Consider the following 16,342-nt stretch of genomic DNA (forward strand, 5'->3'; position numbering starts at 1 on the left):
TTTTGAGGGTGGTTTCTTTCACTCATCAAATCTTCACTTGATTGCCAGGGAAGAAAGCAACTAAGTGTTATTACTCATAGTTATTTGCAGATTAAGATTCATTCTGACACAGACATTTTTAATTATATTGTAGCAAACTAATTAATAGGGTTGGCATTTTTAAAAAAGATCTAAATAGAAATAGTAATCATAACATCTAACATGTATTCAGCAATTGATACATGCCAAGTACTATTCTAAGGACTACACATTATTTTTGTAATATAACAACTCCAGAAGATAGGATTACTTCTATCCCCACTTCATAGATAAGTAATATAAGCAGAGGCATAATTCAAATCTGCAGTCTGCTGTCAGAACATGTTTCTAACCATTACAAAAATTAATACTGAAGCATGTTTAAAATGCTAACTCAAAAAAATCTAACCAGCAAAACTCCATGTTTGTCTTTCTTATTGAAATAAAAAAACATTCACATCTTACAATGTGCACCCCGGTATTAAGCAAAGAGTTGGATGTTCATTGAAAGAAAAGGGTGTAGTCTATCAATTCTATGTTAATATTCTCATTCCCAAGGTTGTTGAAAAGGCAGACATTCATAAGACTCTATGGATTTCTTCTCTCTACTAAGGAATATACTTCCTGTCCTTTATTTCTTGGCAGGAACAATTGCAAAACATATCTGGCAATGTTATGCTCTAACCTTCTCTAGATTTAACACTTCACTTCTATTTATTTTTGTTGCTGTTTTTGGGCCACACCAGCAGCTCTCAGGGGCAACACCTGGCTCTGTGCTCAGAAATCTCTCTTGGCAGGCTCGGGGGACAATATGGAATGCCGGAAATCGAACCCAGGTCCATTCTGGGTTGGCCACGTTCAAGTCAAATGCCCTACAACTCTGCTATTTCTCCAGCCCCACTTCTATTTATTTTTTAAAAAATGTATTTCAGGGGGCAGAAAGATAGCACTGCAATTAAGGTGTTTGTCTTTCACACCATATATGGTCTCCTCAACAGCACTAAAAAAGAATCCTGATATAGAGCAAGTGTAACCTCCCCAAAAATAAATAAAAAGGTACTTCCTATGTGTGTAAAATATTACTTACCTAATCAGATAGATTGTGTAGTGAAAATAACCATACAAAATCAATTTCTCAATAAATATTGATGTTCTCAAAACAATTAAGAAGTACCATCTCATGCCACAGAGATTGATGCACATAACAAAGAATGAGAACAAGCAGTGCTGCCAGGGAGGTGGAGAGAAAGGAACTCTTATTCACTAGTTCAACCATCTAGTCCAACCTTTATGGAAAGCTATATGGAGATTGAGCTCCCATATGATCCAGCTATACCACTCCTAGGGATATACTCTAGGAACACAAAAATACAATACAAAAATCCCTTTCTCCCACCTATATTCATTGCAGCACTATTTACAATAGGCAGACTCTGGAAACAACCAAGATGCCCTTCAACAGATGAATGGCTAAAGAAACTGTGGTACATATACACAATGAAATATTATGCAGCTGTCAGGAGAGATAAAGTCATGAAATTTTCCTACACATGGATGTACATGGAATCTATTATGCTGAGTGAAATAAGTCAGAGGTAGAGAGAAAGATGCAGAAAAGTCTCCCTCATCTATGGGTTTTAAGAAAAATAAAAGACATTTTTGCAATAATGCTCAGAGACAAAAGAGAAAGGAGGGCTAGAAGGTCCAGCTCATGACATGAAGCTCAACACACAGAGTGAAGAGTGCTGTTAGAGAAATAACTACATTGAGAACTATCATAATAATGTGAATGAACAAGGGAAATAGAAAGCCTGTCTAGAATACAGGTGGGGGGAAGAGGGAAATTTGGGACATTGGTTGTAGGAATACTGCACTGGTGAAGGGGGGGTGTTCTTTCCATGACAGAAACTCAACTACAATCATGTTTGTAATCAAGATTTAAAAATTTTACTTATAAAATCCTAAAGTGCAACTTAAATAAATTTATGTTACCAAAAAATGAATACCATCTGAAAAAAAATAAATAAATACTGATGCTCTCCATTTTTAAGAAAAATATGCAGAAAATCAGAATTTATATAGGTAGCTCAGGGATCTCTGCTGATTAACTTTACTAGTTAATATTTGGCTAATTCATTATGGCTGAAAAAAGAACTATATGTAAAAATTATGGGAATTCATTATTTGAAAAGCAAGGTAGTTATGTTTATTCTTTTGACAATGCAAGTATATGCGAAATTATTGAGTTCCTATATTACATATTAAATTTCACGTTTGGTGCCGGGAATATGAAGGTCAATTACATAGTATCTGCTGTTGCAAATTAAACAATCTAAAGAAAGATCAAAAACTGACAAGAAAGGAAGAAGTACTTGGTATCATGTAACATGAATACCTAAGCTAACCAGTTTGGGGGAGAAGCAGGAGAGAAAAACTTACCTAAGGAAAGTGTCTGAGATAGAAAATCTGATGAAGTGTCTTAGAAAAAAAATAAGTGTCTGACATAGAAAATCTCATGGAGCTCTCAAAGGAAAAGAGGAAAGGAACAAGAGTGATATACCAGAGAAAGAACAGTATGTGCTAAGTCCAAAATATCAGTATATACAACTTGGGATAACTGAGAAGGGAAATTTGGGAGTCAGAGAAATTGTTGCAATTATCAAAGCCTGAAAGGTTACTTCAGGATTAGAACAAAGACTCCGTACAGCTACAACCTATAAGCAAACCGGAAGAAGTGATTTTTTTTCGACTGATAAAAAATGGGGAATTAGTGAGAATGGGGAGCTAAGAGCCAAGATGACACAAGTGTGGGCATCATAGTACTAGTCACTGATGTGAGAAACACAGGCAGATAAGCATGTTTGCTGGAGAGAACAGATTAGTCTGGTTTTTTTTTTTTTCTGAAATAAAGCTTCCCCCAGGAAATTCACCTGAGACCACTAGAAGAAAAGAAGGTTTGGACGTTGGCCCTAGATTACAGAAATGAAAAAGCTAAGGAAGGAGAGGAATGAATGGGGGAAAGTAACAAGAGTCAGGCTAGAGGTTACATAGGTGTAAGGGGTAAGGGCAAAGACTTTGAACATACAGGGTACACAGGCGAGGAAATGATATATATGGAAACAACTAAAGTCAACGCTAATATAAGCAGGGGACCCAATCTACAGTATTTAACCCTAAAAATGAACCTTCTAAGGAGTTATGAATAGAACCTGGGAACATTGGCAGAAGGCTGCCAATGGGGTTGGAGTTGGTGCATTGTATGCCTGAAATTCTCTTGCCAGCTTTGTAAAGTAAGGTGGCTAAACAAAAATGAATAAAGGTAAAAAGGCAAAGGTCTAACCTAGAACTATGTATTTAAGAGCTTATACCACATTATACTCGTTATACTCCTTAGAGTGTTCTTTTATAACTTCTCTATGCTGTAATTGTTAATTCAATAAACACATCGTTGATATTCCTAGTTGCTGGACATTGTGTTCAGCAAAGGTTGCTTGGTGGAACAAATTAGCAAAAAAAAAAATATCGACTTGTGGAAAATTAACACATGAAGTTTGGCCAATTTTTACCTATTTAGCTTAGTAAATAAGTCTTAAAGAATCATTTGCAACCGATTGCTCTATACTCTATTACTCACAGAGCAAGGAGGTAAAATGAGCAATGCTTGTAGCATAAAGAAAGCTTGGACTAAATTTATAAGCTATGATAGATAATGGATAAAATAATTTACCCGCCCATGTCACTTATTCACAAAGCTGCCTTCCTCCTCATAAATTCATTAGGCAATCGAAAATTGATGCAAATTCAGACTACTCCCAACAAATCATTTTATTGTAGATGACATGAGTCTCTACAAAGAAAGAAAGCTCGATTCCTTTTAGCATTGCCAATTAATTTTCTTGTTTTCTCTTTCTGAGTGATCAATTGATGAAAGTGATTCCATTTAGAAGGACAATTTACCTTTTTGATATTTATTTTCCAAGGTAAGTAGAATCTGGGGAGCATAATGGAGGATTATTATAAAAAGGGGGAGGGATTTCATTGGAGGCACAATACAAGAATGAATTGTCACTGATTTGAGAGACGAAATTGGTGTCTCAGGCATATGCCTAAAATGTACTGAGAAAGCAAAGAAAATGGTACCTTTTGTAAAAGTTTAGATACTTGTATGAAATAATATCCATCTCCCACTGAAGAAATAATAATGCCATTAAAGAAAAAACTCAGAAGGAAAAGAAAATGGTTTTATCTCCCAGCACTTTCAAGTCAGTATATATAATCGTAGTCCAGGTTTTACAGACAAGGAAACTGAGACTAAAAATGACTTAGATCTCACTGCAGAAAATGAATTCAGATTTCATATCAAGAGAAAGTATAAATTAAAGCAGGAAAAGGACCAATACGACAGGCAAACATAAGATACATTACCATGGTTTGATGTGAAAAATGGTATTCTTGATTTAATCAAAGAACTGCTGGGATCTGGGACCATAGATTGAATGGTCAGTTGTTTTTCTGCCAAATTTTTGACACCTGCCTGTTGATCCTCAAAAATACTTCGAATATTCTCAAGCTTGACTTGTAGAGACTGCATCTGAAGCTAAAGGTTACATCAAAATTATGTGTTATTTTCCCAAATTAAGTTGTTTCAAGTATTGTTACTTTTTCCAGTAAATAAAAATAAATTGAGAGTTCAAAATATAACTAGGTATACATTTATGCAAGTCCAGGAAAAGCATATCAGCACATTATCTTCATCATGAAAACAATCTTAACCAAAACAAATGGAAAATTATTTAGTAGTCCTAGTAAGTCACTGCATAACATGAGTTATCCTTCACTGGTGAAGGAAGAAAGGTACAGTCAGCATAAGAAAGTCAACAATTTAAATGTTATGGAGTCAGTATGTCAGTATGTCAAGGGGGGTTGTCTGCAGGCCATTCTGTAACATGCTTATTGTTAAAAGTTCCTCCCAGTCACTGATAGATGATCATTCTGTACTTCTACATGGTTCGGGATACCAAGAAGTAAGCTTGTTGACTTCTAAAGAATCACATACTAATTGCCATAGAAAAGTTTCTTATTTTCTGGCCCATTCTTAAAGAAGTGCAGTGAAGCTACAAGAATGTAGATACTGACCCAAAGTCACTCAGACATTTTAGCAACAAACACTACAAATGTGCTTATCTGCAATATGGCGAGTCCTTCAAGATAGCTCCAACAGGTGATACTGACTGAACTACCTACTCTACATCTGCTAACACCAACTTTTGCTTGCTTCTCCTGCTAAGAAGGATCAGGTCTTTGCTTTAGCCCTTCACCTTCAAATTGAATAGGAAAGTCAGATCTGTGCCTACAGACCATAGTTAGTCATCCCTAGAATACAAAGGAAAGATGATTGGATTATAATACTCTTGACAAGGGGTTAATATTCACTTGAAAAGCAGTTGTTTTCACAAGGATGCACAAGAAAATCTAAGTGAAGTCTCCTCCTTTGTTATAAAGAGTTTAAAAATAATAAAGTCATGCTGAGTTAAATTAGTCAGAATTAAAGGGCAGATACAGAATGACTGCTCTCATATGTGGGACATATACACAATAAAGTAGCAACAAATATTCAAAGGCAACATAATGGGAGAAACTGACACACACAATTGAGTTTCTGAGGTAACTGATGAGAAGCTTGAGAGGGCAGGGTCTTTGTAGGAGGGAGGTGGGTGCACTAGTGATGATTGTGGTGTTCGAATCATGACCATGAGAAACCTTTATTAATTCATTGTAAAAACAACCCCAAAATACATTTAAAAGAAATATTTTTCAAAAGTACATTAAAATAATGAAGTTGCGTATCCAAAATGAAAGTACCCATCATTATTTAGCAAACCTTTGACTTATTTGAGGCTTAACTTGGCTCTAATATCACTCCTAAACCATAAGCAAAATCATTACAATTTGGGCCCGGAGAGATAGCACAGTGGCGTTTGCCTTGCAAGCAGCCGATCCAGGACTAAAGGTGGTTGGTTCGAATCTCGGTGTTCCATATGGTCCCCCGTGCCTGCCAGGAGCTATTTCTGAGCAGGCAGCCAGGAGTAACCCCTGAGCATCGCTGGGTGTGGCCCAAAAACCAAAAAAAAAATCATTACAATTTGACAAAACCTAACTGTAAAGTTTTAATTCATATGTGACTAAAGCTGCTGTTTATTTGGAACTTAAGAGCTTGCCTTGTCTGTGCCCATCCCTGAACCACATCTAAGTACACTCAGGGATCACTCCTGGGCTCAAACCCAGATTATCACCTCAGCACTGCTATGAGTGGCCCCAAAACGCTTTTGTTTCTTTGAAAGATAAAACCTCTTACCTTGAGTTCAGGGGATAAAATTACATCAAATTCACAGGAAAAGTTTTCAATATTATAACTGAGAAAAGGCAGGGCCGTTTCCAGAAAATTCTTGATGCTCTGGACAGTTTTCTCAGCATCTTCTTTAGACTGAAGCTTGTCCATGTCCTGTTTAGCTAAGAGGCATTCTCCTTCGTCACAGCACTGCCGCGCCTGGGACGAGAAATGGCATGTGTGTGTGTATGTATGTATGTATATATATATATATATATATATATATATATATATATATATATATATATATATACCAAAACACTTCTTTTTTTAAGTTGAACAAAACTTTCTTCCATCAGCCACAAGCCCTATTTAGAGCGATCAGGGCGATCTCCCAGAGAAGAAGACCACACCTAAGGTCATGAATAAGATTATATACAAGGGGGGATATAGGGAGGTTCTAGCTCTTGGTGATCTTTAAAATGATTGGCTGTTGTCTAAGGTACCTTCCTCCAGCCCCCTCATATATACACATGTCTTACGAGTGCTTTTTAGCCCTAGTTTTTCTGAATTAGACTTGCTTTCAGAAATGTTTAAAAGTCAAGATATCTGGGCTTTGCTGCCCTGATATTCTGGGTCAGTGACTCTAGGTCTGAAGCCAGGCATTGATATAATTACAGCGCTCCACAGGTATTTCTGGTACACAGCCAAGTTTAGGAAGCACTGCATTGATTTCATCACAAGGAATTCATTCTGCAGCAGGCGTAGTTGGTCATGCTCTCAATACTAACATGCAATTTACCCCCAAATCAATAACCGAAATATAAAACTCCTAGCAGAAGTGAAAGTGTATTATAAACAAAGAATGATTGCCAAGGACAGAGACCAAGGTTTCCTTGCCAGGGAGACCTACAGACTGAGATGATCAGGTGCAGATCCACGGTCTCAGAGCTTTAGTCTACATTCCACTGCCAGGGATAGATCTTTTCTTTACTGCCTAAACATGAAACGCATCAGACCCACAAACCAAGGAGGAATAATTTCCAATGGCTTTTTAATGGACTATCACCGGAACTATGAAAAAAGGAAAGGTGCTTCAGGCTTCAGAAAAATGTTGCTAAGATTCCTGACAGTGTTTTGCATGCATACATCACCAAAGCAGAGGCTTTCAAGAAGTTCCCAAAATAGAAAGGATGCCATCACAAGCATGACCTCAATATTTAACACAGAGGTCAACATTCTTATAATACTTCAGGCTGGAGAGATATTACAGCAAATAAGGAGCTTGTCTTGCATGTTGTCAACCCAAATTCAAACCCTGGCAATTCATATGGTCCCAGAGGCCCTCCAAAATGATCCTTGATCACAGAGTCAGAGGTAAGTCCTGAGCATTGCTGGGTGTGGCCCCAAAACAAAACAAAAATTAATCATTAAAATACTTGACCTGCTACAAATACTGGTTAATTATATGTTAAGCAAACACAAGCAAATTCAGTCCTCAAGATTTCATACCAATGTAATTCAAATCTCTAGCCAAACCCTAACCATCTATCCATCATGAGCAATCCAAGAAGCAAATTTTCTCTGTTTCCGAAATGCATCATTTATCATAACACTACCTGCTGTATAAGTGAGTGCATTTTGAAGGTCCTGCTGAGCTGGATCCGTTTAGCTTTGATCTCTTTAGCCAAAATATCAGAGAGGTAACGTAGTTCGTTGCATCTCTGGCAGATCAAATCAAGTGCATAATGGTGATTGGCTGCAAGTCTGTGTCCATGTAAGATCACAAAATGGGCCTTTGATAGTACATTCTGATTTTAAGAAAGAAGGAAAATAAGAACTGTATGAGCTCTGCAGAGAAGGGGCAAAGTAAGAAGTAAGTTGAGCAAGGGACCTACCAAGCAGAAAATGTGGTTAGCAGACATCGAAAAGCTTACAGTTATAGTAATTAGCTACATTGATGATGTCATCATAAATGCATAAATTTAGAGTAACAGAAACAGAATATAAGTCAGCCCATCTAAAGAGGGGAAGGAATGTAGAGAAAGTTTGTGTGCCCTGTTATGTACATGAAGAAATGAACCATGAAAAGCAACTGAGGTATGTGCCAAGTGAAAGCTAATGTAGACAGTATGTCAACCTTGGAAAATGCATTTGATTCATCATATATGTGAATACTTTGCCTACCTGAACTGTGTTCCCATATTAAAAGGTATCTTAATGATGTGATTCCATTCAATCCCCCACTGATACATTCATTCTAATGACTGATATAGTAACCCAGACAGTATTTACCAGGTAAAATAAGGAAAACTAAACCAGATCACAGAAGTGATTACCATCCCTAGGCAATTGAAAAATCAAAGTTCAAAATAGGGAATTTATATTTAATGAATAAAGAGTTTCCAATTGTGCGAGAAGAAAAATAGTCTGAAAATGGGTTGCACCACAACAAAAATATACTTAACATTACTGAATTGTGTATACTTCAAACTGGTTAAGATGGCAAAATTTACTTTATGTTTTCGACCAAAATCAAAACTAAAATTTATTTTAAAACCAAACCAACAACAACCAAAAATAGCTCCAAGACAGTTTTTTCTTTCTTTCTTCTATACTATAACATAGTCTTGTAAATTGACCCTCCTCCAAAAATCTACAAACCTAATTCCAGAACCATATCAGAACTGCTGCTTCTCATTTTTTGAGATGGTGCATTTTACCCCTAAATGAACATGTTTGCTTGCTCTTACATACACAAGAAATTGCTCCTTTACAAGACCTTGCTCTTACATACAAGAAATGAGAGACAAATTAGTTTGTTATGTACTAAACCCATCAATTATAAACATACATTAGAAACAGTAGGCTAATGACAGCTAGTTCTTGTGAGAACTCAAAATATGTTACATAGCCCCGGTAGGTACTGTGCAAAGTATGTTATCTCCAACATCTAAATGTATTCTCACAATCACACCTGAGTTTCTTCCAAACAGAGGTATGGAAATGTTAATCCATCTATTCTAAAGTCACACAGTTAATAAAACTAAGTAGATCTCTGTGAAGATTTGTTTGGTTTGAGTTCCAATTTAAAAATGATGGAGAGCTAAGTTTGTTTATTTCCAAGTAACAAACAAAATTTGTTACTGACGATGCTAATATTATTATAATTTTTGTTGGGTTTTGGGAGTGGCACACCTGTGGATGCTGCAGGCCACCCAGGACAACATGAGGAAATGCTTAAGGAGACCCACCAGGTCCACATTCAGTGGTGCTCAGAGGACTTTGTGTTGTCGGAATTAAACCCAGAGTCTGACATATGCAAAGCATGTGCTTTGCTGCATTGAACCACATTTCCCAGCCCAAATAGTATTCTTTTTTTTTTTTTGGTTATTGAGTCACACTCGGTGGAGATCAGGGGTTACTCTTGGCTCTGCACTCAGAAATTGCTACTGGCAGAATTAGGGGACTATATGGGATGCTGGGGATTGAGCTCAGGTCTGTCCCAGGTAGACAGTGCGCAAGGCAAATGCCCTACTGCTGTGCTATCACTCCGGCCCTCAAAGTAGTATTCTTATTCTTGATAACACATGTTTTGAAATTTTTTAAACTGATTCATACTCTTGTTACTATTATTGAGTATAAAGCACTGCACATACACTTAGAGACCTTCTATAATCACAGCACACATATCTAACATATCACCAGATTCACCTCCAGCTCTCTGTGAACAGAAGACAATATATGGAGATATTATTGAATGTATTACAGAGATTGTTGCTAGGTCAGGGTAGTCATAATAAGGGCTTATATGAAAATCATCAAATGTAAGAGTTACTCCTTAAAGATGGTGAATACCCATCTTACCTGAAGAGTGGAATATGATTATATTACCTGAGAAACTTCATCTAAGTTATCCAACTTTTGCATTTTTTGCTTAACTTGAGAGAAAGTTTCTGTTTCTTCTGCCATCTCTATATATTGACTTAACAGAAATTGAACTTCAGTCACAAGCTGAAATTAGAAGGAAAAGATCTTGAAAACATACAATTTAAATATTTTTGCCCTTAATAATTAAACTTTATTGAAAAGGATTATATTACATAAGAATATCAATATGAAAAAAATGCACATATGCAAAATATTTTATTTTCCTAGCAGAAATCAATATAACCTATTCCAATTGAACGTGTGGTACCAATATGTACTCATAATTATTGAAATACCACTATGTGATTGCAAAGGCACATACATATGGTGTGTAGGAAGAACATATATGTGTAAATTTATACATATGTACTCCCTAACTCTGAGGTGAATGGTTGAAGAAATTAAGGACTTTCAGCAGCAATACAAATATTTAGCACTTAGATGTTGATATTTTATTTCATTTCCCAGTAAAAGGAACCAGAATTCCTCAGTCAATAAATACCTGATTTGAGGACTAAAGCAGAGTAAGGAAGAAGATGAGTTTGGTGCACAGAAATCAAAAGAGTAAAAGAGTAAAAAAGAGATTTTTGTTCTGGGGCTACATCAAGCTGCGCTCAGGGCTTACTACTGGCTCTGCCCTCAGGGATTACTCCTGGTGAGGCTCAGGGATGCTATGAAGTGATGAGAATAAGCAGCATGCAAGGCAATGTATTGTACTATACTGTACTATATATACTGTACTACCAGGCATACTATCTGACTCCATAAAACATTTTTCTATATGTAGGGTCTCAACATAGAAATCACTTCCAAATACTAAAATAATTCAGAACAGTACTTATTAACACCTAAAAATGAAGAAGCCATGAACCCAATAAATATATTAATGTGAAAAATTGATCGATTCTTGCTTACAGTAGCCTGAACAGGTTAATGGATATGTATTGTGTGGTGGTGGGGGAGCACTGGAGTTGAAAAATCAGCATTACACAGATATCAGAGTAAAGGTTTACTAGAACCAATGTTCAATAATTGATGCTAAATCATGGGGAGGATTTTATGAGAAGCAAGTTATCTATCTGTATTTAAAATGCTTTCCCCTGGGGAGGGAGATGAGGGCCATTGGTGGTGAGAATGTTGCACTGGTGAAGGGGGCTGTTCTTTTTGTGACTGAAATACAACTACAGGCATGCAAAAAAATAAAAATAAAATGCTCTTCCCAGGGGACCAAAAATATATGTTATATGGTATATTTTTAAAGAGTTGGCAAGGAAGTTGGTACTATTTCCTTTTAAGGCTACTCCACAATATGAAAGGACTTTATACCTAAACCAAATGTAACTGTCAAACAGCTGAGTCTGTGGAAAATTTTTCTGTGTCAAATATGTTTGACTTAGTATAGTGTCAGAACAAATTAGTAAGTCAGGGGCTGGAGCAATAGAACAATGGGTAGGGAGCTTGGCTTGTATGCAGCCAACCTAGGTTTATTCCCTAGCATCCCATATCCTTGCATTACTGAGTGGAGAGACAGGAACAATCCCTAACCACTTTCAGGTACAACCCCCCAAAAACCAGAAATGAATGGGAAGGAAGGAAGGAAGGAAGGAAGGAAGGAAGGAAGGAAGGAAGGAAGGAAGGGAGGGAGGGAGGGAGGGAGGGAGGGAGGGAGGGAGGGAGGGAGGGAAGGACGGAGGGAGGGAGGGAAAGAGGAGGGAGGGAGGGAGTAGAGAGGGAGGGAGGGAAAGAGGAGGGAGGGAGGGAGTAGGGAGGGAGGGAAGGAGGGAAAGAGGAAGGAGGGAGGGAAAGAGGAAGGAGGGAGGGAAGGAGGAGGATGGAAAGGAAGGAGGGAAGGAGGGAAGGAGGAGGGAGGGAGGAGGGAAGGAGGAGGGAGGGAGGAGGGAAGGAGGAGGGAGGGAGGGAGGAAAGACAGAAGGAAGGAGGGAGGGAGGAAAGAAGGAAGGAAGGAGGGAGGGAAGAAGGAAGGAGGGAGGGAGGGAGGGAAGAAGGAAGGAAGGAGGGAGGGAAGAAGGAAGGAAGGAGGGAAGAAGGAAGGAAGGAAAAAGAAAGAAAGAAAGAAAGAAAGAAAGAAAGAAAGAAAGAAAGAAAGAAAGAAAGAAAGAAAGAAAGAAAGAAAGAAAGAAAGAAAGAAAGAAAGAAAGAGAGAGAGAGAGAGAGAGAGAGAGAGAAAGAAAGAAAGAAAGAAAGAAAGAAAGAAAGAAAGAAAGAAAGAAAGAAAGAAAGAAAGAAAGAAAGAAAGAAAGAAAGAAAGAAAGAAAGAAAGAAAGAAAGAAAGAAAGAAAGAAAGAGAAAGAAAGAAAGAAAGAAAGAAAGAAAGAAAGAAAGAAAGAAAGAAAGAAAGAAAGAAAGAAAGAAAGAAAGAAAGAAAGAAAGAGAGAGAGAGAGAGAGAAAGAAAGAAAGAGAGAGAGAGAAAGAAAGAAAGAAAGAAAGAAAGAAAGAAAGAAAGAAAGAAAGAAAGAAAGAAAGAAAGAAAGAAAGAAAGAAAGAAAGAAAGAAAGAAAGAAAGAAAGAAAGAAAGAAAGAAAGAAAGAAAGAAAGAAAGAAAGAAAGAAAGAAAGAAAGAAAGAAAGAAAGAAAGAAAGAAAGAAAGAAAGAAAGAAAGAAAAAAAAACCTGGACATCGTAGTTATTTCTTCCACTCTAAATTCAAGGATCCCTTGGGATTTCCCATTTCTCTTTCCTTCATTGGTAAAATATCTATCTTGTAAGTCTATCTTATATGTCTATATGTATCTTGTAAGCTTCTGACACAATAAAAGAAAAGGTGAAAGGCATGCTTTAACTGACCTCTTGAAAATCTTGCTCGAATTTCCATAGTTGCAGATACTGCTTCATTTTTATCTGGTGTTTATCCCAAAATCCATCAAAAGCAACTTCCATATCATGTACTTGAGTCAACAATCTTAACAAAGAAAAGGCAAATGACCATTTGTTCTGTAACTCGGTAGATACACCTGACATGCACATTAAGCATTTATAGGTGAAGTGAAAGTCTAGGTTGTTTGACACTGATAGAAACCATCATTATTAAATTTCTTTTACACACAAGTTCATCTCTGGTACCCAACTCAGGAAGATTTGTCTGATTCTCAGAAGTCCAGGGAAGCTTCCACACTGAACAGATTACAGTAAGAATAATTTCATTCCCTTTTGAAAGTATGAAATGCAAAGTGGTTAGTTCCAAATGGGAGAAACTCACTTTTTAACAGTTTGCCCGTCTCCATTTCTTGGCTGATGAAGCTCTAGACTTGAGCAAGCAGCTGCAGCTGCTCCGGTTGGAGGCCCTTCCAGACTTCTCAGGAGAAAATTTCCTTCTTTGATGACTGCTGTAATATTGTCCTACAAAGGTACAACAGGATGGATCAGCAGTCAACAGCCTACCATGAAAAACCTGAAGGAAGGGCCCGGAGAGATAGCACAGCGGTGTTTGCCTTGCAAGCAGCCAATCCAGGACCAAAGGTGGTTGGTTCGAATCCCGGTGTCCCATATGGTCCCCCGTGCCTGCCAGGAGCTATTTCTGAGTAGACAGCCAGGAATAACCCCTGAGCATCGCTGGGTGTGGCCCAAAAACCAAAAACCAAAAAGAAAAAAAAAAGAAACACCTGAAGGAAGTCCACTAGAGCAGGCAGAAGAGAAATGGCATTCTCTCTGGCTTTGGCCTTCCTACTTAAAAAAAAATTTGAAATATCTAGTTCTCACAGAATCCAAAGCAAGTGAGATCACAAAGAGAACTTTGAAGACAGAGTTTTATGCTGCAATAACTATCTTTACAAGCTCAAGTACCCCATGCTTTATTTGTAGCCCACTTTTTGTACTGGGTGAAAAATTTAATTTGATTCTATTCTATTTTTCTAACATTTTAATGTGCTATAATAAAGCAGTAGTAGCATTATACAGACTCACACTAGAAAGCCTCCAGTGACAAATACTATTTAATGCATAGTAAGATATAGTTAGTCACCCTCAGGACTCATCTATAACTATTGTTAAAAGCTATCTACCATAAGAACTCTTGCTTCACATTTGCCTTAATTCTCCATGAAGAGTATGTTCCCATTCAGAACATCTCATTATAAAATATATGCTTCATGTATCTATAAGTGATTTCCTTCAGGACACTCAAAAACCCTCCGAACTTTTAAGAAAAATTTGGGTCTATACATATTTTTCTGGGACTAGGTTTCATGATAACACCAGAAATATGAATACCAACATAAATACGAATATTATATTTATTAAGTCGCAACTATGTTCCAAGAACACACTTCATTTTATCCACAGAGCAATCCCTCAAGATATGTATCATCTTCATCACCATCATATTATCATTAACTTCTCTGTGCTTGTAAAAAAAACAAACTCAAAGAAAACTGTGGGCTATAGCTTTTTTAAACTGAACTATACTTCTAGATTATGATTAAAACTTGATCTTTTGAACTTTAAAAGCATCACTTCTAGAGATTATGCTAAATGAAATAAGTCAGGACATGAAATAAAATTACATATTGGTTTCAGTAAAGCCAATTAACTGTCAAAATTTCCCAGGCTTAGTATAATGATGGTGGTTATCAAAAGAAGAAGGAAGGGGGATGTGTACAAGTGTCTTTGGGAGAAGTGGAATGGTCCCAGAACTCTGGTGGGGGATCACTAAAAATATTCACATGCAGGATTGTAGCTATAGTATTATAAAACAATGATGTCAACAAAAATACAACAAATTATTTTTAACAAGTAAAATATATATAATGTTACCTCTACCTAGGCATGGTGCTTTCTCAGTTTATTCTTAAAATGTTTGAAGCTAATAGATAGAAAAGTACTTGGTGATTATCTAAATTGTGGCTCAGAAGAAAGGAAAGGAAGGAGGAAGGAAGGAAGGAAGGAAGGAAGGAAGGAAGGAAGGAAGGAAGGAAGGAAGGAAGGAAGGAAGGAAGGAAGGAAGGAAGGAAGGAAGGAAGGAACGAAGGAAGGAAGGAAGGAAGGAAGGAAGGAAGGAAGGAAGGAAGGAAGGAAGGAAGGAAGGAAGGAAGGAAGGAAGGAAGGAAGGGAGAAAGAAAGAAGGAAGGAAGGGAGAAAGAAAGAAGGAAAGAAAGAAAGAAAGAAAGAAAGAAAGAAAGAAAGAAAGAAAGAAAGAAAGAAAGAAAGAAAGAAAGAAAGAAAGAAAGAAAGAAAGAAAGAAAAGAGAGAGAAAGAGAGTAAGAAATAAATAAAGAAAGAAAGATTAAACAAACAAGAAAGAAAGAAAGAAAGAAAGAAAGAAAGAAAGAAAGAAAGAAAGAAAGAAAGAAAGAAAGAAAGAAAGAAAGAAAGAAAGAAAGAAAGAAAGAAAGAAAGAAAGAAAGAAAGAAAGAAAAGAGAGAAAGCGAGAAAGAAAGAAAAGAGAGTAAGAAAGATAGAAAGATGAAAGAAAGAAGAGAAAGAAAAGAAAGAAAGAAAGAAAGAAAGAAAGAAAGAGGAAGAAAGAAAGAAAGAAAGAAAGAAAGAAAGAAAGAAAGAAAGAAAGAAAGAAAGAAAGAAAGAAAGAGGAAGAAAGAAAGAAAGAAAGAAAGAAAGAAAGAAAGAAAGAAAGAAAGAAAGAAAGAAAGAAAGAAAGAAAGAAAGAAAGAAAGAAAGAAAGAAAGAAAGAAAGAAAGAGAGAGAGAGAGAGAGAGAGAAAGAAAGAAAGAAAGAAAGAAAGAAAGAAAGAAAGAAAGAAAGAAAGAAAGAAAGAAAGAAAGAAAGAAAGAAAGAAAGAAAGAAAGAAAGAAAGAAAGAAAGAAAGAAAGAAAGAAAGAAAGAAAGAAAGAAAGAAAGAAAGAAAGAAAGAAAGAAAGAAAGAAAGAAAGAAAGAAAGAAAGAAAGAAAGAGAAAGATGAACTAACAAAATGATAACTGGTTTCTTCAAAATGACTCAGAAGCATTGCTGGACAAATTTATTGATTCACTTATATGTGTGCAATGGTACAATGGTGGAGAATATGGAGGACAGATAGTACTACAATGAATAGGGTACTTGCCTTGTACACATTCAATCTATAGTAAATACCCAGCATCCTATTTGTTTCCCGT

General features: G+C 36.7%; 1 protein-coding gene across 1 annotated transcript in view; it reads right to left on the bottom strand.

Annotated features, from left to right (window-relative positions):
- MCF2 (MCF.2 cell line derived transforming sequence) overlaps positions 1-16,342 on the bottom strand; it is an 82,760-nt gene that overhangs the window by 45,711 nt on the left and 20,707 nt on the right. The window contains exons 5-10 of the mRNA XM_049767476.1: positions 13,494-13,633; positions 13,082-13,196; positions 10,241-10,360; positions 7,966-8,157; positions 6,374-6,565; positions 4,444-4,615 (exon numbers count right to left, since the gene is read on the bottom strand). Coding sequence (XP_049623433.1) covers positions 4,444-4,615; positions 6,374-6,565; positions 7,966-8,157; positions 10,241-10,360; positions 13,082-13,196; positions 13,494-13,633 — 931 coding nt within the window. The remainder of the gene's footprint in view (positions 1-4,443; positions 4,616-6,373; positions 6,566-7,965; positions 8,158-10,240; positions 10,361-13,081; positions 13,197-13,493; positions 13,634-16,342) is intronic.

This window comes from Suncus etruscus, chromosome X (genome assembly GCF_024139225.1).
Source record: "Suncus etruscus isolate mSunEtr1 chromosome X, mSunEtr1.pri.cur, whole genome shotgun sequence".
Classification (NCBI taxonomy): Eukaryota; Metazoa; Chordata; class Mammalia; order Eulipotyphla; family Soricidae; genus Suncus; species Suncus etruscus.